The 22,529-nt window shown below is 39.8% G+C and overlaps 1 protein-coding gene across 2 annotated transcripts in view; it reads left to right on the top strand.

The window, feature by feature from the left end:
- AHCTF1 (AT-hook containing transcription factor 1) overlaps nt 1-22,529 on the top strand; it is a 43,404-nt gene that overhangs the window by 13,290 nt on the left and 7,585 nt on the right. The window contains exons 8-32 of one of the 2 annotated variants that reach the window (XM_050973094.1): nt 3,992-4,142; nt 4,840-4,972; nt 5,055-5,236; nt 5,691-5,752; nt 6,537-6,665; nt 8,719-8,839; nt 8,926-9,015; nt 9,206-9,346; nt 10,117-10,221; nt 10,345-10,438; nt 10,736-10,859; nt 10,971-11,027; nt 12,210-12,356; nt 13,102-13,289; nt 13,465-13,609; nt 13,702-13,833; nt 14,393-14,540; nt 14,626-14,776; nt 15,316-15,423; nt 15,899-16,094; nt 16,966-17,160; nt 18,331-18,760; nt 19,276-19,375; nt 20,273-20,379; nt 21,591-21,751. In XM_050973094.1, the coding sequence (XP_050829051.1) occupies nt 3,992-4,142; nt 4,840-4,972; nt 5,055-5,236; nt 5,691-5,752; nt 6,537-6,665; nt 8,719-8,839; nt 8,926-9,015; nt 9,206-9,346; nt 10,117-10,221; nt 10,345-10,438; nt 10,736-10,859; nt 10,971-11,027; nt 12,210-12,356; nt 13,102-13,289; nt 13,465-13,609; nt 13,702-13,833; nt 14,393-14,540; nt 14,626-14,776; nt 15,316-15,423; nt 15,899-16,094; nt 16,966-17,160; nt 18,331-18,760; nt 19,276-19,375; nt 20,273-20,379; nt 21,591-21,751 (3,597 nt within the window). The remainder of the gene's footprint in view (nt 1-3,991; nt 4,143-4,839; nt 4,973-5,054; nt 5,237-5,690; nt 5,753-6,536; nt 6,666-8,718; nt 8,840-8,925; nt 9,016-9,205; nt 9,347-10,116; nt 10,222-10,344; nt 10,439-10,735; nt 10,860-10,970; nt 11,028-12,209; nt 12,357-13,101; nt 13,290-13,464; nt 13,610-13,701; nt 13,834-14,392; nt 14,541-14,625; nt 14,777-15,315; nt 15,424-15,898; nt 16,095-16,965; nt 17,161-18,330; nt 18,761-19,275; nt 19,376-20,272; nt 20,380-21,590; nt 21,752-22,529) is intronic. The other variant, XM_050973095.1, reaches the window with a different exon arrangement.

Consider the following 22,529-nt stretch of genomic DNA (forward strand, 5'->3'; position numbering starts at 1 on the left):
GGGCAGCCTGACCTCCAGATCCTCACTACTCTCACAGTAAAAAATTTCTTACTAACATCTAATCTAAATTTCCTGTTTTAGTTGAAAATCCCTTCTCCTTTGTCCTATCATATCTGCCCTTGTAAAATGTCAAAGCCTCCCTCTTTTTTGTAAGCTCCCTTTATGTGCTGAAAGGCTGCGCTGAGGTCTCCCAGGATGAGGTTGGAGTTCTGGGCTACGAGTGCATATTGCTTCCTGTCCACCAGAACTCCCACATCCTTCTTGGCAGGGCTGCTCTCAGTCACTTTTCTCAGTCTGTAGTCATATCTGGGATTGCCCCCTTCCAGGTGCAGGACCTTGTGCTTGGACTTGCTGACCTTCATGTCCTGAGATTCCCATTGGTCCACCTCTCAGGCTTCTCCAGATCCTTCTGGGTGACATCCCAGCCTTTTGTTTTGTCAACTGCACCTTTCAGCCTTGTGTTACCTTAAAACTTGATTAAGGTGCACTTGATCTCACTGTTTGTGTCATTGATAAAGGTATTGAAGAGCCCCAGTCTCCACACAGGTTTCTGAGGGACACACTCAACATCAGTATGCCTGGAGACAGACTTTACCACAACTCTCTGGCTTGATCCTTCCAACCAATTCCTTATCCACTGAGTAGTCCACCCTCCAAATCTGCCTGTCTTCAATTTAGAGATGGTGATGTCATGAGGGATTGTGTCAAAGACTTTGTAGAAGTCTAGGTAGATGACATCGGTCAGTTTTCCCTCATCAGGTGTTTCAGTCATTCCATCGTAGAAGATGACTAGATTGGTCAAACACAATCTGTCCATGCTGAAGCCATACAATTTTATGCTTCAGTGTCATGAGTTCCACCGAGATTCATCTGCAAGGAGCCATTACACATCTGATTCCTGAAGAGGAAATAGCTGTTACAAATGAAATTACTCTTAATTTAAGCATCACATGAATGGCATGTAGGAAGAGAAGACAAGGCTTTGAATAGCTTTGTGTTACCAAACTGTAGATCTGAGGAAGCTTCTGTCTGTCTCCCTTTCTTACAATATGGTCATATATAATTTCTTTATAGAGATTTTTCTAATCTCTCTTTTATAATCTTGTTTTTCTTTTAAACTCTATCAGCCTGACTTCAAATACACCTACAGAAATACCTACAATGTCTCTTCAGTGTTGATTCTGAAACTCAGTAGCTATAAAGATGACTCCTGTTTTGAGTTTTGGATGCGTTGTCTCTGAAATCTACTCTTAAAGCCAGCAAAAGATGTACATACAATGTACAGTGATATTATTTGGTCAGAAAAGTCTCCATAAATTTTTAGAACTGGTTCCAGAGATGCTGTGGTGTAGAAAAGTTAAAATAAAGAAGGGGCGTCATTAGGACTCAGATAACCTAATAGAGGCAAGAGGCACCTCTATAATGTTTAATTCTATTCAGCAGTATGCACGAAACTCTACCAAGATCTTTTTGATGGGAAAGTAATCCTTAATTCACAGCAAGTCTTTCCTCCTATTTGACACTTGTCTTTGTATGTTCTCAGGTGTACAAAATGAAATTGAGATAATTCTTGGATTGTGGTTCAAAGATTTTTTTTTTAATAGGGTCTTTGAGTTTTGAATTTTTTGAATGAGTTTGAATTTTATGCTTTTTTCCTTTTGTCTGGAGGAAAGGACCTTCCTGATGTGGAAGTGCTTTTTAGCAGATAAAGGTTAGATGTTCAGAGGAGGTGGTGTTTCTTTAAAATACATCATTCTTCATGGTGATGAAGTAGAAATACCTTTAAGTGGTTCAGCATGTCTGAATATGCATGTCATATCTCCATGTGCAGTTTTTAAGTGACAAAAATATACAGTGCTCTAGAGGAACAGAACACCTTGTTTACTTGGGGGTTTTTTGTGTTTGGTTTTGGGTTTGTTTTTTTTAAGGGTTTTCATTGCAGGTCACTCCTGCATCTTGTAGTGCTCTAAGCACTTTGGCAGGTTGATAGGAGAAAGTTTCTTTAATTTTCTCAGGATTTGCTTTTAAATTTCAGTTTTGCTTTATCCTCTTAAAAGAAAATTTTCAGCTAAGTATTAGCGGTGACAAGGACAATACCTTTTACTGTGTGCTGCATGGGGGAAAAAGCAATTGTCTCTATTTCCCTCGTGGCTACTACTTTTTTCCATCTGAACAATTTAATGTTAAAATGTGAGACCTTTAACTATTTGGCAGTTATTTGTCTTTTCTGAACAAGATGTGACAAATGTCAGTTTATACCTCAGAGAGTTGAAATGTTTCATCAGTCTTCAAAAATGGATTTACTAGAAATTCCAGTTGACGCTCTTAGAAAAAAAGCACACAAAGTGATAAAAAATGTTACTGTGTTGGTGACCTGAAAAACTGTGGTGTAGTTAAAGTAAGACTTGCATCCCTTGCATCCCTGTACAGACTGTACAGCCAGTAGTACATTCACAGGCATGTGTTGAAAGATTATAACAGGAACCAATCTTAGAAGGCTGTTGAAGAGAGCTGAACACCCTCTGAGGAGGAAAGACAGGTTCTTCAGCTGGCTTACAGATAAACCACTTAATCGTGTACTTTCGTGTACTTTTTTTTCTACTTCCAAAAAATCCCCACTAAACAATTCTTAATCCCTTCCCAAGGGATGCATCACAGTAGCATCTGTGCTCACCAGTGGTCACTTAAGTGTTGGAATACTTATTGTGGTCACAGATTGGTCAGTATGACATGATGGTTCTCTTCTTGTTGGTCTTCAGTGACATAAAATTTAAGAGTTGTTCCCATTTACCAGGCCAAGCTTGAGTAAACAAGGAGAAAATAATCTACTGCTGCTCCTTGTTCACTGAGTTTAAGTTGTAGGAGCTTAAAACATTTGTCTGCTTACATCACTGCTGTACGTCCCAGGAATCAGACTTGAGGCTATGAAATCATGCATCTTTGATTTCATATCATGGTAAAAGTCACCAATGGACCTTTTGGAACATGTGGCACTGTGTTTTTATAAACACGTGTCAGACTTGAGTCTCTGTTGCCTTCAAGGTTGGTTTAAATCTGCTCAAGTAAGAAAACTGAAAGATATGCTTAAATGAGACTTGCACTGACCTCTTTTAGGTCATCTCAGCAGCTGCTGTATCTTGCAGATCAGTTCATGGTTCTGGAGCATATCCTTACCTTTGTTCTGCACAAGGCTTGAGGACAGTCTCTGCGTTCATGTCAGAGTCTGACCAGTGCAACTCCTTTGAACGCTGTCCTGTTTAACTGGTCTGGAACGTCATTAATATCTTCTATGCACTGGAGTTCCTTAACTTAGATTTGCTTACCCCAGAGTGGAAAACTTAAAATACGCAGCTTTGGTTAGGAAGTTGTCTTTGGCAGGAACTATTTGGTATTACTTTCTTCTTCCCCTCTGCACTGAAAGGTGGAATGGCTCTTCATATATGAATGAAAGCAGAAATTTCTAGTCATTAAAATTAATGCAGGACAGGTTTATGGAATTTTAGTGCTTTATCTTGTGGAACTGTCTTTTGGAATGGTGAATTTCTTGTTCAGGACATCATCTCTGTTAAAATTGGTTTTACTGATTAGTTATCCTACAGTGAAGATGAGGTTCTTTGCATAGGCTTCATGTTAATTTGTCAAAGAAATGGCTTTGATTTTTCTCATCTGCCCTGCATAGATCTGTTATTTCCAAAATTCCTTAATAAAACAGTGTGAACTGTGCATGCTTCAGAGCAAAGTATGGTAAGCAAATGCTAATATTTGAAAATGTGCAAAGCCTTTTCAGCCAATATCTATTAAAATTTGACACTTACTTCTCTTGAATGTCAGATGTAGTTTTTATTTGCTATCAGAAATAAGTTAAATAGTACAATATTCATGTTATATTAGATATATACATTCTTTTTTAGTGGATCTAATGAAAATTACCTTTTTTTCTTTTTTTTTTTTTTTTTTTTTCTTTTTTTTTTTTTTTTTCTTTTTCCAACAGGGTTTGGAATACTGTGATGAAAGGTACAGTTTAGACCTCACTGGTGGAATCTTTCCCTTGAGAGGGCAGACCAGCAATACTAAATTACTCAGCTGTCAGACCATAGAAAAATTTCGCAACCATGCTGACAGAGAGGATAACGTTAATGAAGGTTTGTTCTGATGTCCCTGCTTGGTTATTCTGAACTACATGGTTTGGAAATCTAAGCAATGAATACTGTTATGTACCCACAGTCCTAAAGTCTTAAATTTTCATCTAGCTGACCTAGTTGGGCTTATTTTAAAAGCAAAATTGTTTGCTGAAGTTATGTGGGACTTTTTTATCCCTCTGAACATCATTCTTTAAGGGAAAAAGGAGGCTTTTTTTTGCTGGGATGCTGGAGCAGAGTATGGGGTCATCTGTATAAGGCTGGTCAGTCAGTTTGTTCTGCAAGTTGTCTTCATTGAACAGTAAGATCATTCTGTGTATTGCTTAGGAATATTACCTTATCAAATCTCTGCCTGCATTCATTTAGCACCTGGTCACTGGTGGTGTTCCCCAGGGCTTAGTATTGGAGCCAGTTCTATTTAATACCTTTTTTTGATTATCTGGATGAACAACTTGATGAGCTAATAATTGTGTATTTGGTTTGTTGTGGAACAGATACACTTTGAAAAAGAAAGAGGCAGTATGATTAAAACCGATCACATGGACAGTTGCTACTCTGTATATTGTTTTTATCATTCCTAATAAAGTGTTGTGTGTCTTGGGTGAAATAACAGAATTAAGTCAAAATAGAAAGTGATATTTTAAAACCAGCAAAAATCTCGTATTTTCTACAACAAGAAACAATGTCTTGTTTTTGACAGTAATCTCTCCTGACACCAGTGTATCAATCTTCAGTTGGCAAGTGAATACCTATGGTCAGGGAAAACCATCTACTTATTTGGGAGTGTTTGACATCAATCGCTGGTATCATGCCCAAATGCCAGACTCACTGAGGTAGGTTTTAAGAGGTTTCAAAATCCCTACAAAGGGTGAATTTGAAAATTGCTATTGAACATATGCACTTGTTTTCTTTAAGGCCAGAAGAATTCCTTCACGATTGCCCCTATTTTGCACTGTGGTCACTGGATCCTGTCATAAGCATGACTTCTCCAAACCTCATTTTGGATATTCTGGTACACGAGCGTAGTCTGAGTCGGGGGGTTCCTCCTTCTTATCCACCACCTGAACAGTTTTTTAATCCAAGCACCTATAATTTTGGTAGGTATTTCACTGCTTTTCTTTTGAATAGTGGCAAGCTTTGGTGGAGGTCAAATGCTGCTTGAGTGGTTCTCTTGTTCATTGTTTGTCACACGAAAACCAAACCAAAAAAAGCCCCCCAAACCTTCTCCAATCTGCTTACCTTGTCCTGATAGGGTACTTAGCCTTGTGAAACATATCTGACAGGCAGCTGAATTTTGGGGCTTCTGTAACATGGCCTGGGAAGGGGTGATGGTCACAAAATGAAATGCCTTTGAGCTGAGGTCCAAAGCACAGCACTGGGTAGCACTCAAGTTCCTGGAGACAGAGAGTAACTCCTTTTTATGGGGACATGTGTGAGTGATGTGATGAAGGAAAGGGGTGCTGGAGGTTTGTCTTTGCAGACAGCACTATTTAAAAAGCATCAACTGGTAAGAAGGTGCCAAGGTCTGTCAAATGTTCCTTCTTTCTGCAGATGTGACGTGCTTGCTCAACTCGGGAGTTGTTCACATGACTTGCACTGGCTTCCAGAAGGAGGTGACTTTTTTATTGCATTGAGAGTGTCAAGAGACGAACCTTTTGTAACTTTTTTCTTACTGTGCTTTGAGTGTCAGAGGCCACTTGATGCTCACCCTGCCCATCCACATGCCTAGCTGCAGTTATATCCTGCCAGTCTCATGCAAATGGCAGTGTTCTAGGGAGGCATGAGCAGGGATTGAATGGCTAGAAAGGACAAGTGTGGTGGGAGCTGGGGAAAGTGTTTATTTCTTTGTGTAGAGTGGAGTTAGGGTTTTGATCCCTGATGAACTTGAGAAAGGAGGACAACATGGAGAAAGGGAAAAGTGATTTAATTGTTGAGGAAGAAATGCATGTTTTTTTCTATCAACCTTGGCCAAATTCTAATTTCTGAGCCACTGCACAGCTTTTGACAAACTCTTTCAAATTAAGTTCCAGCTCAGTAAATATACCCATATACATCGTCTTCCTCACAAACAAGCATAGAGTCTTTAAAAGAGTGATTTGTAGTTGTGTTAGTTTTAACCTCTACAAAATGTAATTTGTGTCAATATTCAGGGAAAAGCAGACAGAGAGGCTGGAAAATACTTTCTTGCCTTCAGCATTACGAAGGTTTTTTCTTCTATAGGATGTTTTTTTAGAAACCCCAACTATTGGTTTTCTGCTGTCTCTAAGACTACACATTGCAATGCTTACTAAAATTGCTAACCTAAAGCCTGCTGCTACTAATGCAGCTTTCTGACAGTCTAAGTGATCTTAGTGATTGAATGCTGTCTTAACCTGTGTGTTTTGATTGATGTTTCAGACCCTGAAGTTTTTGAAGAAATCTGGTCCTTTAATAAGTGAAGCCATTCGTGACAGCTACACTCGGTGTCTTGTAGCTGGCTTGCTGTCTCCAAGACTGGTTGATGTCCAGCCATCCAGTCTGAGTCAGGTGGGTGTATGCTGGGGAATCCAGGGGGAAATATATCCATCTTGTCTGAAGGCTGTAGATGCTACAAGACCATGATTTTTGATTGCAAGCTTCTCTGAGGCAGGTTTTGACATACAGTTAGCAGTAGTAATAATGTTCTTCGATCCAGTCTTCTGACTGTGAACAGCCCTGAGAGGTTTGTCTTCAGTGACCCGTCTGTAAATTCCATGCCCCAGGTCTTCGTGCCGGAGCATTCAGTCAGTGCTGGGCACATGCATCAGAAAGCAGCTCTCCTTGGGAGCAGCCTTCATCCTCTTCATGCCCTCAGTATCTCAGAGCCTTGGGTGCAGTGCAGTAGGTGGCCCCTATGGTACCTCTCTCAGATGTGCACTATTGCAAACACCAGCTTGCTGCACTTGACGTTATTTCCTTCCAAGGAAGTGCTAACCAGTTATAATGGTTCTCTCTACCTGACAATTGCATCACCACTTCCTCTCATTTTCCCTTCATCAGGGAATTTCCCTTCCCGGCACTCTCCCAAATTTTACCTTTGTAGCCTTTGCCTTGAGCTGTGGTAGCTCGATTTCCTCCTCTTAGACTGCCCTCTTGCTGCAGCACCTGCATCACCTGTATCTCTCAACACTGCTGCATTCTGTCTGTCACCACAGTGGCTTCACACCCCTCTCATGGGTTTTCCATTTTCGGTGCAGCAAACTTTGTTTCTCATCTGAAGGGTTTCAGGAAAGAAGGAGCCTTTGTGATGAACAGGCTATCTTTCTCCAGGCAGGGTCAAAGCTGAAGGGTTAGATGATCATCATGGAGTGGAGCAGCAAGCACTAGGAAGGGGAGAACAGTCTTCCCCCTGCCTTCATCTTCCTGTCTGTGGGATTCTTCACCAGACTGTAGAAATGTGTCAGGAAAAATAACACTTCTGTTTAGCATGGTAGCTAAAACAAATTTAGCAAGGAGACCCAGACCGTAGAATGCTTATTTTGCAAGCCTGATGTAGGCTTTTACATTTTGATTAGATTTTCTGATGTCAACTCTGGTGTGAAATTACTTTGGATAGCAAGAAATTTTATGATGCCCTTTGCTGAATTGTGACTATATTGTTCAGATACTGCATTAAGTAAAGACTGCTTTTCAATACTAGAAGGAAAAAATTCAGATTTAGGGTGAAATAACTTGGAATTTTGTTTACTACCCTAGGCAGTATTTGGCATGTTTCATTGTCTGAAATGCATTTTCAGAAAATGATGGAAATATCCTGTATGTCTTCTAATATGTAGAAATCGCTCGTAAATGTCATGATTTTACTTAGAATGGAAACTTTTAAAATTTGTTTAAAAAAAGATAGAGGAAAGAAAAATTTGCTCCAGGATCATTTCACTTGAAATAAATGTCTGAGCTTGAATAAGCTGCTACATGATTTCCCATGTGTGGGCATGCCTGTGCATTATCCTTCTCAAGGACTGCCATGGCATTAGAATACAGTAATTGAACAGGCTGAAATTCCAACCCATTAGAACTGAAATGTTTCACTTCTTTATGGTACTTTAACAAATTGTAGCTTATGTTTGGCTGTCAAAGCTGCTTCCTGTTTTGCTAATCTCAGGAGCTGCTTGGCCTCAGCTTCACTGTTTCCATGCAAACACAGTGGTGTTGGCTCTGTCCCCCTCTCATGTTCCTGATGGCAAAGGGGTGTGCCCAAAGTGCATAATGGGTATTAGCAGAGGATGTGACTGGAACTAGTGAATTTGGACTCTGTAAATGAAGACTGAAACCCTGAGGCACAGAAATGGAGACTGAAACTAGCCTGCATGAAGTTGAAATGTCAGAGGAAAAGGTTCCTGTGTTCCTCAAACCAACAAGCAGTGCAGCCTGTGGCTAGAATGGAGAAAGAATCAAGAATGTGGAACTAGCTGCCTTTGAAACTAATGTCTGAATGGGTAACCAGTAGGAGCAAACACTTCTGTCAGTGGCTCAGGTAGTGTCTGATTCAGGACTGCTACATGGGTCACTGACAGAAACTCCATTGTTTGTCAAGGTGAGACTTAGAGGAAAAGTCTGTGAGGTTGTGATTTGCTTTTGTTGTTCTGTTCAGGAGGAGCAGTTAGAGGCAGTGTTGTCAGCTGCTGTGCAGACAGGCTCTTTAGAGCTTCTGACGGGATGCATTAAACACTGGACTTCTGAAGGTAATGCTGCTTCCATTGTTTCTATGTTGTGTGTGTTTTGGTTAGGAATTGTGGCTTCATGTCCTTTTTGTTTTCTGTTTTTAAAGAGCAGCCAAGTTCTGCTGTAAATTTACGGTTTGTTCTCGAGTGGACGTGGAACAAAGTGATCTGTACAAAAGATGAACTGGACCAAATATGTGAGTAGTGTTGTGGTGGTGTTTGAAACCTGGAGTCATTCTTTGTAAAGGATCTTCTTCAGTAGTCTGCCAGTGTATGCTGCTGGTTCTTTAAGTGGTTCTTTAAGTGTCTTGTGGTAGTTGAAGTGTTTAAGTTTGGAAGTGTGCAGTTGCTGTGCTGAGTGATGATTTAATATTTCTCCTTGACAAGGTGTTCCGCTGTTTGACGGCTCCTGCAACTTCATTGACCCGCAGACATTACAGTCCCTTCAGCACTGCCAGCTGCTGCTGAGCAACCTCAGCACAGTCCTGAACTGTTTTCTAACAGAAGCCCGCGAGCTTACTGAGAAAGGTTGGTGAGAGCACTGCTAGGCCTTTGGTCTGATAGTTAACGTTTGGAAAGATGCCTGGGTAGTAACTGTGGGGACAGGATCTGTTCTTGTTTTGGATGATTGGAAGAGAGTCAGGTTGAGCTGGGAGGAGAGGCTTAAATCTGAGCAGTTGGGACTTTGATTTAAGCCACTTTGAGTTCAGGGGAGCAGCTTGAGGTGGAATTCATGAGGCTGTGGGGAGGCTACGCTGTTCAGCACTGAGCTGAGTAAGCACCTGGACAGCAGTTGCAGCAACTGAGTGTGGTAATGCTGAGAAATGTTCTTAATTGTTAGCTAGCAATTGATGTGTGTGCAAATTGCTGGGAAATACAATAGAATCTGAAATGTGTAATGTGTAAAGGAAGTTCCTTGAGTTCTTTTTGGCTTCTGATTTTATAAATTGTTGTTGGCATGTTGAGGGAAAAAGAGGACTATAATCTCTTTTGCTGAAGTAAAAATCTCTGATACATGGAAAACAAATGTCTTCTTTTTCCTTATCTAATAGATATATCTATCTTATCTAATAGACTATAATTTTTTAATTTTAATCTTTAGTGATTCTGTTTGTTTGTAGTGATTGGTTTTTGTTTTGAGGGTGGTTTTCTTTCCTTCAAATTCATAAGTGATCCAGGGGGACAACTACACGTAAGAAGAGTTCCACCAGGGTGTTTTATACCATGTGTTTGTTCTGCTGAAGGGAGCTTTGTAAAAAAGAGAGGAATGTCCAAAACATCTTATTCCTTTTTTTCAGGTTTTACAGACTTGACAAATAAGCAGATGGTAACAAGCCTCATTTCTTTGTATGCACAAGTGGTGATCTGGTTCTGTCGATCCAGTCTCCTTCCCGAGGGTTTAGGTAAGCAGAACCTGTAGTACCAAAACACTTGAGGTTGTGTGATTTCTCTCTGTCTAGACCCAAGATTTAGTTGAAAAACCTGGTTCTTACTTCTTTAACTTGCTTTTACTTTATCACCTGTAGATGATCACATGCATTTGTCCAGACCTTTCTACAATTACCCTCTGATTCAGAGCTACTATACAGGTCACCGACAGAAACTCGAGCGCTTATCAAGGTAAGACTTTGAGGAATTCTCTAGAAAGCTGGCACTGTCAGACTGTGTGAGAGTGGTTATTTTTGCAGTTAAAACCCTTTGTCTGCACTCCTTGGCATTACATGTAACAGAGCATGAAAGCAAATGTGGAACCCAAAAGGTCATTGCAACTCTTCTCTTGGGTTTTGCTTTGGACTCCTTAATTAATAAGTTCATTGTGAGCTAAGGACCATCCTTCCTCTAACTCTGAAATTGTGACACTGTGAGGCTGGAATGAGTGTTTCACTCTGTGCAAGCCCTCGCTCCCTTTTGTTGCAGAGGCAAATGGGATTCTGACTGCTTGATGATTGATGGAATGGTTTCCCAGTTGGGAGAGGAAGTGGAGAAGTTGTGGCAGAGAGATGAAGGCGGCACTGGGAAATACCCACCTGTCAGTTTACATGTGAGTGTTCTGTTCACTGAAAACCCCAGCAGCAGCAGCAGCAGCAGTCCCCTAAAGCCAATGATGGTGAAAGACAAGAGCATTAGAAAACCTTTTCATCTTTCATTTCAGGCACTGCTGGATCTCTATTTGCTAGAAAGCATTGAAGAAAGCGACAAACATGCAATTGTATCCTTTCCTGATTTTATTACTTCTTCAATGTGTGCACATAAAAGTTTTTACATACTTGTCACCTGTGTGTGGTTAACAACACTTTTAAGTTTATGTCTCAAACACAGTGTGAGTGAACACATTTAGAATAGAATTAAGGCCTTGACAGAAGCATTGCTTAATTTCTTTCTAGACTGGAATTTTTCTGATTTTTTTTTTAAATGTTTTGTTGCAAAGTCTCTTCTCATATGAGAAAACATGTTCTCTAAGTTGTATTCAAGATAAAAACCTTGCTTAGTACTTCTCAAATTTTAATGCAGTTACAAACTTTTTAAGACAATGCTATATGTAGCATATGACTGCTTATGAGTATGGTGCCCTAAAATGTACTGTTTCAGAGTAAAAGGGTTTGTAACAGTGGTTTTCCAGTTGCTGATTATTGCCAAAATAATTGGTTTCCCAGCCTTGCTAAGACTGTTTGGTTTTGGGAGTTTTTTTGTGTCAAAAGTGCAGGCACACTGAATATTCATTGGGCTGAAGCCCAATTTTTAGGCTGCTGGAACATGCAGAATTACCTTTGTTGTTTGTGGGCTAAACCATGAGTGGAGCCTGGAGAGCAAAGGGGTTAAAAATGGTTATAGTCTCAAGCTGCCTTACTCAGACATGTTCCTAACATGGGATGTCCGAAAGGGATGATGACACTTTGAGTGAGGGATTCACGGGCAGTTTGAACACAGTTTCAGTCAGTCAGTGCTAAGTTGCATTGTAAGGGCACCATAATTTGTGTTGGTTTTGTGAAGACAGGAAATGAGGAGAACAAAACAGCTGTAGAACTTGTTTTCTTTAATGATTAGGCATTGGATGTTGCAGTGTGTTGGGTGTCCAACTGGTAGCTTCACTGACAGAAGCAGAAGCCTGGGTTTGTAACAGCAGTATATAGACACTAATATCTGCCATTTTGATTGCCTTACAGAAATCCAAGAAAGTGTTTCTTTCTGGAATTATATTCAGAATACAGTTTTGAGATTAGGACCTGACTATTAGTAGAATGGGTTTTAATAGCTTAAAATGGCAAGATCAATACCTTGGGATGTTCTGCTTTCTACTATTTTCATATTTTTATTTCAGTGTTTTGCTAACTGTAATGTGATAGAAGTTTTTGGTCTTAGCGATTTATTCACCTTAATTAGATACTCTCAGACAATTTACTTGCTGCTGGATATTATGCATTCCTTTCCAAATAAAACAGAAACTTCAATTGACTCCTTTCCAACTGCCTTTGCCATCCCTTGGGGTCTTGTTAAGCTGATTCAAGGGTTTTGGCTTCTAGATCACAATGATTATGAAGTAAGTATGAAACAGTTGGGTTAGACCACACATTGCACTGCAGAGCTGTAATCAATAAAAATATTTTTTAAGTTGGTACTTACTGATAAGGAGCTGTTAAAGCATTGGAAGCTTTTTTTTAACACTGGTCTGACATTTTCAGCAACAAATTATGATTTGAAATTTTGCTTTAACTACTTAACCAGGAAATTGATTGAACAATGGAGCAATCAGCATAAATAATGCTTAATATTTGAATTTTCAAAGCAATCTCTGTCTGTGGTAGGTTTTCAGCAGACTTGTTGGGTACTGTTTCTAGAGGAGTGTTTGAGTACTTTGAAGTATGGAAACTGTGATGGTAACAGGAATATTCGAGACAAAAGACTGCAGGGAGTGACTTTTCAACCTAATAGCTATTTTTCCTGGTGCTGAATGTTGTTCTTGTCACTGTGCTAATTCGATCAATTTTTTAATTATGTAAATTAATCGAATAATGTATTTATAAAAAGGGATGTCTGTACACGGGGTTAAGTGAACTTAGAAAAATCTGAATTGTTCCTCTTAAAGCATTCACTTTGTTCTGGGTGGCTAATTTTTTTTTTTCCTGCAAATACTGAAGAATTTTTACTGATGTGTCCTGGATCAAGTATTTTGTTATTTAGACATGTAAGTTGGTGTAACCCAGGTCCAGCCTTGCAGCAGAAAGTTTTGACTCTTGCATGGGTGTGTGTATCTATGATAACGAAGCTGTTCTCAACTTGTCCAGAATTCCCTGGCCCTGCTCTTCCATCCAGCTACACTCAAGACTGTGTCATGGCAACACATGAGGATAATCCAGTCCCTCATGTGCCAGGGAGAGCACAGGCGAGCCCTCAGGTACATGCAGATGATGAAGCCGTCGATGTCCAGCAGCAGTGAAGTGCGGCTGTTCCTCACCGTGTTGCTGTCCAACAGGTAAGGAAACCTCCACTGTTTTGGCATTCACATATTGGGAGATGTGGGGAGCTGGTGACATGGACACGGGGCTCCCCTCCATTTCCTTTGAGCTTTGAATGGATACCATCACTGTGGGGCATCTTTTGGGCCTCAGTGTTCCCATTCCTTTTTGTGTGCAAAACCTTAACTGCAGGTGCATGGTGGAGGCTTGGGGTCTGTTGCAGCAGCATACCACAAAGTTAAACATAGAAGAGCTGCTCAAGCACATGTATGAAATCTGTCAGGAGATGGGGCTGATGGAGGATTTGCTGAAGCTGCCCTTCACAGACACAGAAAAAGTGAGTTTGGAGAAGAAACCAAAACATCTTGTCTGTTTGGCAAGAGAAGAGGCAGAATCGTAATGATGCTTGAAACGTGTTATTTCTCACAGGAGTGTTTGGAGAAGTTTTTACAGACCAAATCTGGTGTTCAGAATCATGAATTCCTCTTAGTCCACCATCTGCAGCGTGCCAACTACATCCCAGCACTCCAGCTGAATCAGTCCATGAAGGCCAATCTGATGGTAAGGGTAGCAGTCCTGCTGTGTGGAATCATGAATCAAAACTTACAGACCGTTACTGACTCCAGTTAAAAGAGTTTGTTTGCATCTGAGGAATAAATATATATCTTGTCTTTTCATTCAGTTCTTCAGATCCCTCTGTAATGTATGGTTTATGTATGTTTTGTATGTTATGCATGGAAGTTGTTTGTGTTACTTGTTTCTGTGGAATGAAGAGTATGTTGTATGTCACGTCTTGTATCTGGCTTTTACCTGAGAGCAGTCTTGATGCTCCACAGGTAAAATTCGCCTTATGGGTTTTAGTTGTGAGTTTTGGGGTTGTTTGGGGTTTTTATATTTTTGGGTTTTTTTACTAGTCTTCCTTGCAGTTACCCAAATCTACCAGGTGAAATTGGTGTGTGCTGCTGGCTGGAACCTAGAACTTGCTGTGGTTCTGTTCGCTGGATATGTTCTCATTTGTCTGTAGAGCAAATTTAGGCTTTAGTTAGAAAGAGCAGGTAATTCTGTGCAATGAATTTCTGGTGAATTGTTAATTTCTTGCTTTACGTATTTCCTTTGTCAGAATGATCGTGATCCTCGCTTGAGAGAGAGAGCAGTAGCCAGAAATTCTCTATTAGACCAATATGGCAAGATCCTTCCCACAGTTCAAAGGAAGCTGGCAGTAGAGAGAGCCAAGCCGTACCGTTTGCCTTCGTCAGTCTTAAGAGAAGGTAATTTTAGAGGAGGGAACTGGGATGTGCAGCTGGCCATCCCTTTGATTACACAAGGCTGATACTTTTCCCTCTTGCTTTACAGTCCCAAGGCCAAAGCCATTATCAACAGCAACAAGGCAGGCTAATGCAGGAAATGTGCATACAAGAGCAACTTTCATCAGTAAAGTGTTGTCCAAAATTGGAGAAGTATGGTTAGGAAATGAGGAGAAAACAAATATCTCACAATATCATAGGTAAGCAGCCTTTTATAACAGTTACTCTTCAGCTGCATGTTTGAAGAAGGAGGTGAAGATAGAGTGAGTTGTAGGGGGAGAGAAAGAGATTTCAGTTTGACTTGTGTTAGTTTTTTGGTGAGAAGGTGAACATAAATAAAGCTTTGTTTTGCATTTCTGCACATATATAACAGCTAACAATCAATTCCTCATGTGTGGTGTTTGAAGATTTTTTTCTGCTATGATAATCTCTATACAAATGCATGTATTTACATTATGGCGAATGTGTTTACAGTGTTTAGGAAGCTGAAACTCAAACTGTCACTACCATGAAGCTGTTGGTGTACCAACTTTTATAGACTCATTTGTGTGATCACATAGTAATCTTTTACCACTTCCTGCTTGGTTATTTAAAAATAAACAGAATTAGTAAGAGTGGAGAAGAGGCTTATAATTGTCAGGTGGTTGTCCTACATGAGATGTAGGTAGATAAACTTTAATTCTGATATGGCTGGACTTTGAGGGAATAAAAATCTATTATGTTTTCATTTTCCTTCTAGTCCTAGAAGTACAGAGCCAGCAGTCAGTACACATCCTCTCCCTAGTGCAGAGTTGCCTGATGCATTTCTTGGGACACCTATTACAAGACTTTCTCAAAAATGTTCAAGGTATAGTAGATCTGCAGATTTTATATTTCAAAATTGTATTGTTTGTCATGTATATACATGTGTATGTGTGTATGCTTTTTTGGTTTACCAAGGGTTCTGTTGGGTTTAGTGTTGTATCTCAAAGAAAAAGTCAACTTAGGGACAAAATTAGGTACACAATTTGAAATGGTCCCTGCATTGAAATGTAGATTAGTTTTCTCCACTGCTGAGAATTGGGTCACTTGTGCAATATGTATTTGGGTGTTCTTATGTCAGAGGCAGGGATTTAGGAAAGAGGTATGAAATGTAAAGAAATAATTAAAAAATGCCCCAAAGTGCCTGTCACTTGTTTGTGGGACTGATTGATCACACCCTGCAGTGAAGTTGTATTTCTTGTTCGTCCAGTGTTTTTGTTCTGCATCATCTGAGATAATCACAGCATGCTTTTTTTCATTTATTTATTGATGTTCCTAGTTTAAAATGAGTATTTTAACAGGTTGCTGGATTTGGTGGTTCGTCCTGTTCCTTTCCGCTCTGTGGCACAAGATGAAACCCAGCAGTCCCCATGCAGAGCTTCTACTTCTTTTGTGGCATCCAGCCCCCTGAGATCAAATACACATCGCTCCAGCTCCCAAAACAATCTGCCAAGAGCATCAGAGTTGAATTTACTGGAAACTCCTCGTGTGGTCAAGGTTTGTATTGTAAAAACTCAGTAGCAACCAACAAAATGAAAAACTGGTGAGGTTTGCTTTAAGTGAAATCACCAAAGTACTTAGTAGAAGTGCTTCTGGATTGAAGTTTTCAGTATGCATGTGGTTATTACATACACAGCCCTTTTGGAAGCAGTAAGTTTGGAACAATCTTTAAGCAGGAAACTTTAGTTCTCAGTTGATTGCAGTGGACAGCTTGTCCCATAACTTTGTGAACTAATTTTTTTTTTATTGTATGGAACAAAATTCCATCTTTTCACCTTCTTGTGAAGTACCATCCATACAAATGAACTAGCTTCATCCTCCTCTTTTGAAACCCTTTCAATACTGTAAAATAAGCTGAGATAAGAACAGCCAAATGCTTCTACATGAAGACGTGTAGGTATTTCTGCAGCAGTGTCACTTCCTCTTGTGTGCAGCTGATGAATTAATGAAAAAGGTGTGTCCGTTCCTTTGCAGAATGACTGTCAGATGCAGCGACTGAAAACTCTACTGTGCAGAGTGAAGCTGTGTGCCTTTTATAAGAGCAGTGTAGGAATTGCAAAAATTAGTGGGATAGGAGATAACCTCGCAGAAAACAAGATGTCATATCCTTGTTTCCTGAAGAAGTAATTTTGAAAAATAACTTTTATTTTGTTGGCTTTACAAAGACGAATGAAAGGGAACATAAAAAGCATACATTTTTATCTTTAAAATATTGGTATTTTTGGAAGAACAGTGCAGAGGCAAAACTTTCTGCTGCTATAAACCCAGTTCACAGTTTAGGGTAATTATATTTTTGTAATTTAAGCACAGTCTTCTGTTTTGAAGATTTAACTGGTTCTAAATTAAGTGTTTTTATTTCTTTTCCTAGAGAGCTAAAGTTTTGGCCACATCTTCTGGTTTTCCTGGGTTTACTCCTCAGTCGATTCTCAGGTCCAGTCTTCGCACTACACCCCTAGCAACTCCCTCTGCATCCCCAGGACGATCAGTTACTCCTCCTCTACGGGCAAAGGAACCTAGAATATCTTTCAGGGAAGAGAGCTCACATGCAAAGTGGACTGTTGGGGTAAGCTGGACTGCAGTTAGTGAGTTTTGCAGATGATGCTGTGATTTAATTTAGACTTATCTATATTCCTTACACTGAGAATCTGGTTTGTGAATCAGAATGGCAGAATTTGGTTTGAAGAAAGATTGTGTTATGCTAGGCATTTTGTAACATAATGTTCTTGCAGGAACATATTCATAGCAAACATCAGGGACCATGGTGGGTTTTACTCAGATGTTGTTCAGAATGTTAGTTCACCTTTCAGCTGTACGTTTTCAAATAGTAGTGTTGCAGGAAGGTAAGGAATATAGATGCAGCCTCTTGTTTGGGATTGTTAAGTTTTGTAAATTTAACATCTGTGAAAGTAACAAAAGTCATAAAGATGCATTGACTCTCAACCTCTCATTTTGCAACGTTGGATTTACTTAAATTATGGTAAAAAGAGACTCCTGATAAAGAGAACTGTAGTGTTTTGTTCTGTCAGGCCTGATGTTCTCAGGTTTGCTTCTTGTCTTGCACCAGGAATAGCATCCATGTAGTTTTCAAATGCACTGGGTCCATCTGACCAGCTGCAGTCCCTTCTGCTCCTGCAGCTGTGTAGCTGGATTCTGTGGTTCAGCCCATCAGCCACTTGCCAGCAAAATGTGCCCAAATGGGGGGCACAAGAGGGGCATGTGCTGCCATCCCATGTGTGAGTAGCTTGTGTATGTTACAAGGAACTACTCAATTGTAACAAGATGTACTCTCTCCTGTATGAAATTCTTACTAATAGTGGCACTATGGGCAAATTAATTTGCTTGTTCCATGCCACGGGCACAGTTGAACACCAGCATATTTTAGTAGTTGAAAGGGCAACTATAAAATAGAGAAATCTTGAGTTAGGTTTTACTAGGCAAAGCTTTTCTTCCTGAAAACACACTAGTAAACCCAGTGAAGAGCCTTGAGATGACATTGTGAGCAAGACTGATTTAATCTTAATTCTTCAATGTCATGGAAATTCAATAAGCAATCTAAAGTGTAATTAATTTCTATACTCAGCCTTAAATCTAAGATAGTGCTAGAATGAGAATTAATTTTGCATTGCCTCACTAAGGGGACATGTGGTACCTAGAAATATCAGTATTTGTTGGGTTTTTTGTTTTGCTTTGATAACAAACGGACTCATGTTGTTGATCTGAACTTTTATTTTAGGAGACAGAAGATGATAAAGCACTATTTGGAGCTTCATCTGAGCATCACCGTGCCTTGGTAGAGGATGCTTGGTCTGAAAGTAGAACTAAACCAACTCTGTTTACTCTGAGCAGTCCTGGGGAAGATCGTGCTGAATTGCAGGAGTCTTTAGAAAGCATACCTGGAGATAATTTGGAAAAGCTGGATGTCAGCAAGGAAAATAGTAACTTCTCTGTCAGATCAGACCAGACTACTTTGGAGTATCATGATGCAAAATCACCCGGTGATTTTGAAGATGATGTCATCTTTATATCTGCTAAACCAGCTAATTCCTCCTCTGAACAGACTGTTGATGTTCAAGAATTGGAGAAGGAGGAAGAAAGTGAAATGGTTGAAGATAAACCTTTCCAGATGAAACAACCAGATTATTCAGGACAAAGAAAAGAAGCAGGTATGTTTCACCTGTGATAACCTAAGTTTCTGAATTTTTCACATGTCTTCAAAAGATTGATTTACTGAGGAGTGCAGCAATTACTGATGAGTTTTCACAAGTGCTCTAGGCTTTTAAAATTACATCTATGTTTTAAGTCCTTTTTTTGGTATCCTGGACCTTATGAATGTGTACTTTCCTTGGCTGACTTTTTTTGGTGTAGTTGCAGCTGAAAGGCAGCAGTGTGGGAGTTTTGAAAGGGATACATGTTTAAAACTTTGGCTTCTGGTTATGTTTTAGGGGTACCTATAATTTGCAGGAACTTTTACGTTGTTTGAGTGAAATTATGCATCAGGCTTCTTGTTCTGCTGGAAAGAAGAACACAGGCCATCTGTGCACTTGAAGTCTTGGTAGCATTATTTTGTTAAGTCTCTATCCTAGGTGACATGCATAAAGGACTACTTTAAACTCATGAGCAGTTTAAAAGAAGTTATGTTGAGTGCAACAGGGAAGTCATCTGTCTCTTCATTTTGTAGGATTTGTGGAAGAATCAAATGCTGAATATCGTACCCTTCCTGAGTATAAGACGGTGTTTAAAGCTGCTGTGGCTGCCACTTCTGGGGCTGGAAGTGAAGGGTGAGCATATGAAGTAGATACATCTTGGGGTTCACATAACATATAGGTGCTGGCTTTTCTGTGTTTGAAAACTGATTTTGACCTGGGATTAGTTCTTTCCTATGTTCTTATATGTAAGGGCCTGTCTATTCCATTCTGCCTGTGACCAAAAGTAATCTGGCATGAATGTAATGCATATTGACTAGCTGTCAATTTGAGCCTTTTTTCTTAAATCATTGCAGACCACAAAGTATGATGATAAAGACTTCATTCAACAGTCCCATACAGACCTTGGGAGAGTTACTAAGCAGATGTGAACATAAGCCCTGGGATTTTTTTCCTGAGAATTGTGTAGTTAAAAAGGAATCCTGTGATTCCTGTAACTTCAGTGGGTTTATTTTTGAGTTTGAATGCTTTCTGACAGTATTTTTTACACTTAATTTTTGTTTTCTGTGTGTGCTCAACTAGCATCTATTTGTTTATTGAAAGGGAAGCTGTTTTCTCAACAGGTACTTTAAAAGCTGCAACTGCTGAGTGATAAAGACAGAATGTCAGCAATGAGAGAACCTTTAATTTCAAGTGCTGACTTTCACCTGTACAGACTTATGTTCAGTTGGTTCTGAACCTCTTATTGTAGTTGACTTCTTTCTATGGAAGACAAATAATACCTTATTCTGTAATACACCTCTCCTATATTATTTAGTGTTGGATAGCTGGAAGGAATGTTAAGTACTTGATTCATTGCATAAAATGAGTTACAAAGTGAATTACAAATTGAGTCACAATTAGAGGAATTCCTAATTTTTCTTGTATTTTTTGTGATGTGAAACTTGAAGATTTTACAGTGAGAAAGTAACTTGTAAAGCTCTTAAAGGTGTGTTTTCAAGCTTTATGATGAATTTCTCTCTTTTCATGAAGTGCAACAACTTACCAGGAGTCTGAAATGACCTCTTCATCAGAAGAAAAAGCCATACTGGTTGCAACAAATCCACATCTCGCTGAATCCCCGGAGGCAGACAGTGAATGTATGTTGGAAATGTTCTGTGTGGTAGGGTAGCAGAACTCCTCAAGTGAAATGTGTAGTTTGCCATACCACTGTAGGTGTCTCAGATTGAAATAGTAGTAGCAGATTGAAATAATAGTAGTTACTGCTAACTTTCGTTGAACTGTAGAGAGAACACCCTCCTTAAAGAAAGTCCTTGGAGAAAGTGCTTAGTGAATCTTTTCATTCTTGATCAAAGTATTGAGATGCTGGTAGGACTTAGAGTATTATAAGGAGAAATCAGTATTTATTTTAATGTTGTACACCACTACCAATTTGTGTGCCATGGGATGTGCTGCTTGATTTAATATTTTAAAAGATGATGCATCCTCAGTATTCCGAATGAAGCAACTGTCTACCAGTGTGCCTTTCCAGCCACATTTTCCTCTTTTTTTCCCCCTCCATGGGCTTGACAATTGATTTTCTCCTCCTTCTTCCTTGCTGTGGGGCTGCATCCTTTACCCCATCTATAGTTGTCAGTTTAGACCCAGTTGACAACTAAGCCCTGCACAGCCACTCATTCATTTCCCCTGGGCGAATGGGGGAGAGAATCAGAGAGCTAAAGGTGAGAAAACTCATGGATTGAGATAAAGACACCTTAATAAGGAAAGAAAAAGTCTTGCATGCAAGTCAGGATTCAAAGAATTCATTCACCACTTCCAATTGTCGGGCAGGTATTTAGCCATCTCCAGGAAAGCAGGAAAATGAGTCATAGGAAGGAAGACAAAGACCATAACTTCTAATGTCTCCTGCTTCTTCCTTCTTTCACTTGCCTTTTAAGCTGAGCATGATGCTATAATATGGGATTCCATTTTATGGGATGTCAGTTGTGGTCAGCTGTCCTGGCTGTGTCCCCTCCCATCTCCTCATGCACCCCCAGCCCACTCATTGCTGGCATGGTGTGTGAAGCAGGAAAGGCCTTGGCCTTGGCGCTCCTCAGCAGTAACTAAAACATCCCTGTTACCAACGCTGCCTTCAGCACAAATTCAGAATTAGAGCAGTACCAGCTACTATCAAGAAAATTACTATCCCAGCCAAAACCAGCACAATAGTTTTAGCTTTTGGAGAAAGCCCAATATATGTGGCAGGATGGAGAACCCTGTTGTTTGCTCTTGCTAGCTCTGCTACTTCTTTTTGCTTAAACTTACATCATTTATATAAAGGTTAAGGTAAAATTACATAAATCTCTTCTAGCTGTGATAAGTATCCTTGACAGTGAGGACATGGTCAGTGCTCCGTCTCAAAATCGCCTTGAGGGCAAGTGTGTGGATTTACCTGAAGAATGTAACCCTGAAGCAACTGAAGCTGAAGAAGTCCCTGTTTCTAACAATCCTCCAAAAACTGAGGAAATCAATGTAAGTAAACTATTTTCCCGTTTTCTACACAATAGAACAGTTTGCAAATTGAGAACAGACCTGTTCTACTGACAATTTGGAGACACTCAAAAATGGGTCTGTTTCTTGAGCTGCTTAACAAAAGTTAAAAACCTCAGTGTTGTACAGGCAGATGTGTTTTTATCTTCTGTATTCTCTGTTCCTATAACATGAATGGGGCGTGTCAAGACTTAGGCCTTTGAGAGCAAACAAAACCAAAATAAAAGCCTAAACTATTTTTGAAACCAGTTAGGAATTGATTTGATTTACTTGAATTCAAACTTTATTTTACTTTAAAAATAGTTTTAATGTTAAAGAGAGTAAGAAAGCTACAAGAGTGCAGCTTCTTTGTACTGGTAATCAGTTACCAAAGGACAAAAATATGTGGGAACCACTCTCAGAATTATTTAGATGCTTAGGTCGTTTGTTCCTTCTTAACACACAGAATTCCCAGTAATGAGCATATTTTGGTGTCAAGATATTTCTTCAAGAGGTGGAGGTATTTAGAAACTATGTGTTTTCTCATGCAATCCAAATGACTCCTCAAAGTGCATTGTTGAGTTGTTGGATGTGATACCTGGCCAGTGTAAGTGCTGCTGTCAGAACTATCATGACTGAAGCTTTAAGCACTGGGGACCCAATTGTATTTTGCCCTGTCAGAGGCAGTGGGTCACTCTGGCTGTGGAGCAGGGCAGAGGGCACTGCAATGGGATGGTCACCCCTGGTTGCGTACACACCTTGTGTTGGAAAACTGCTCCTG

Source organism: Serinus canaria, chromosome 3, assembly GCF_022539315.1.
Source record: "Serinus canaria isolate serCan28SL12 chromosome 3, serCan2020, whole genome shotgun sequence".
NCBI lineage: Eukaryota > Metazoa > Chordata > Aves > Passeriformes > Fringillidae > Serinus > Serinus canaria.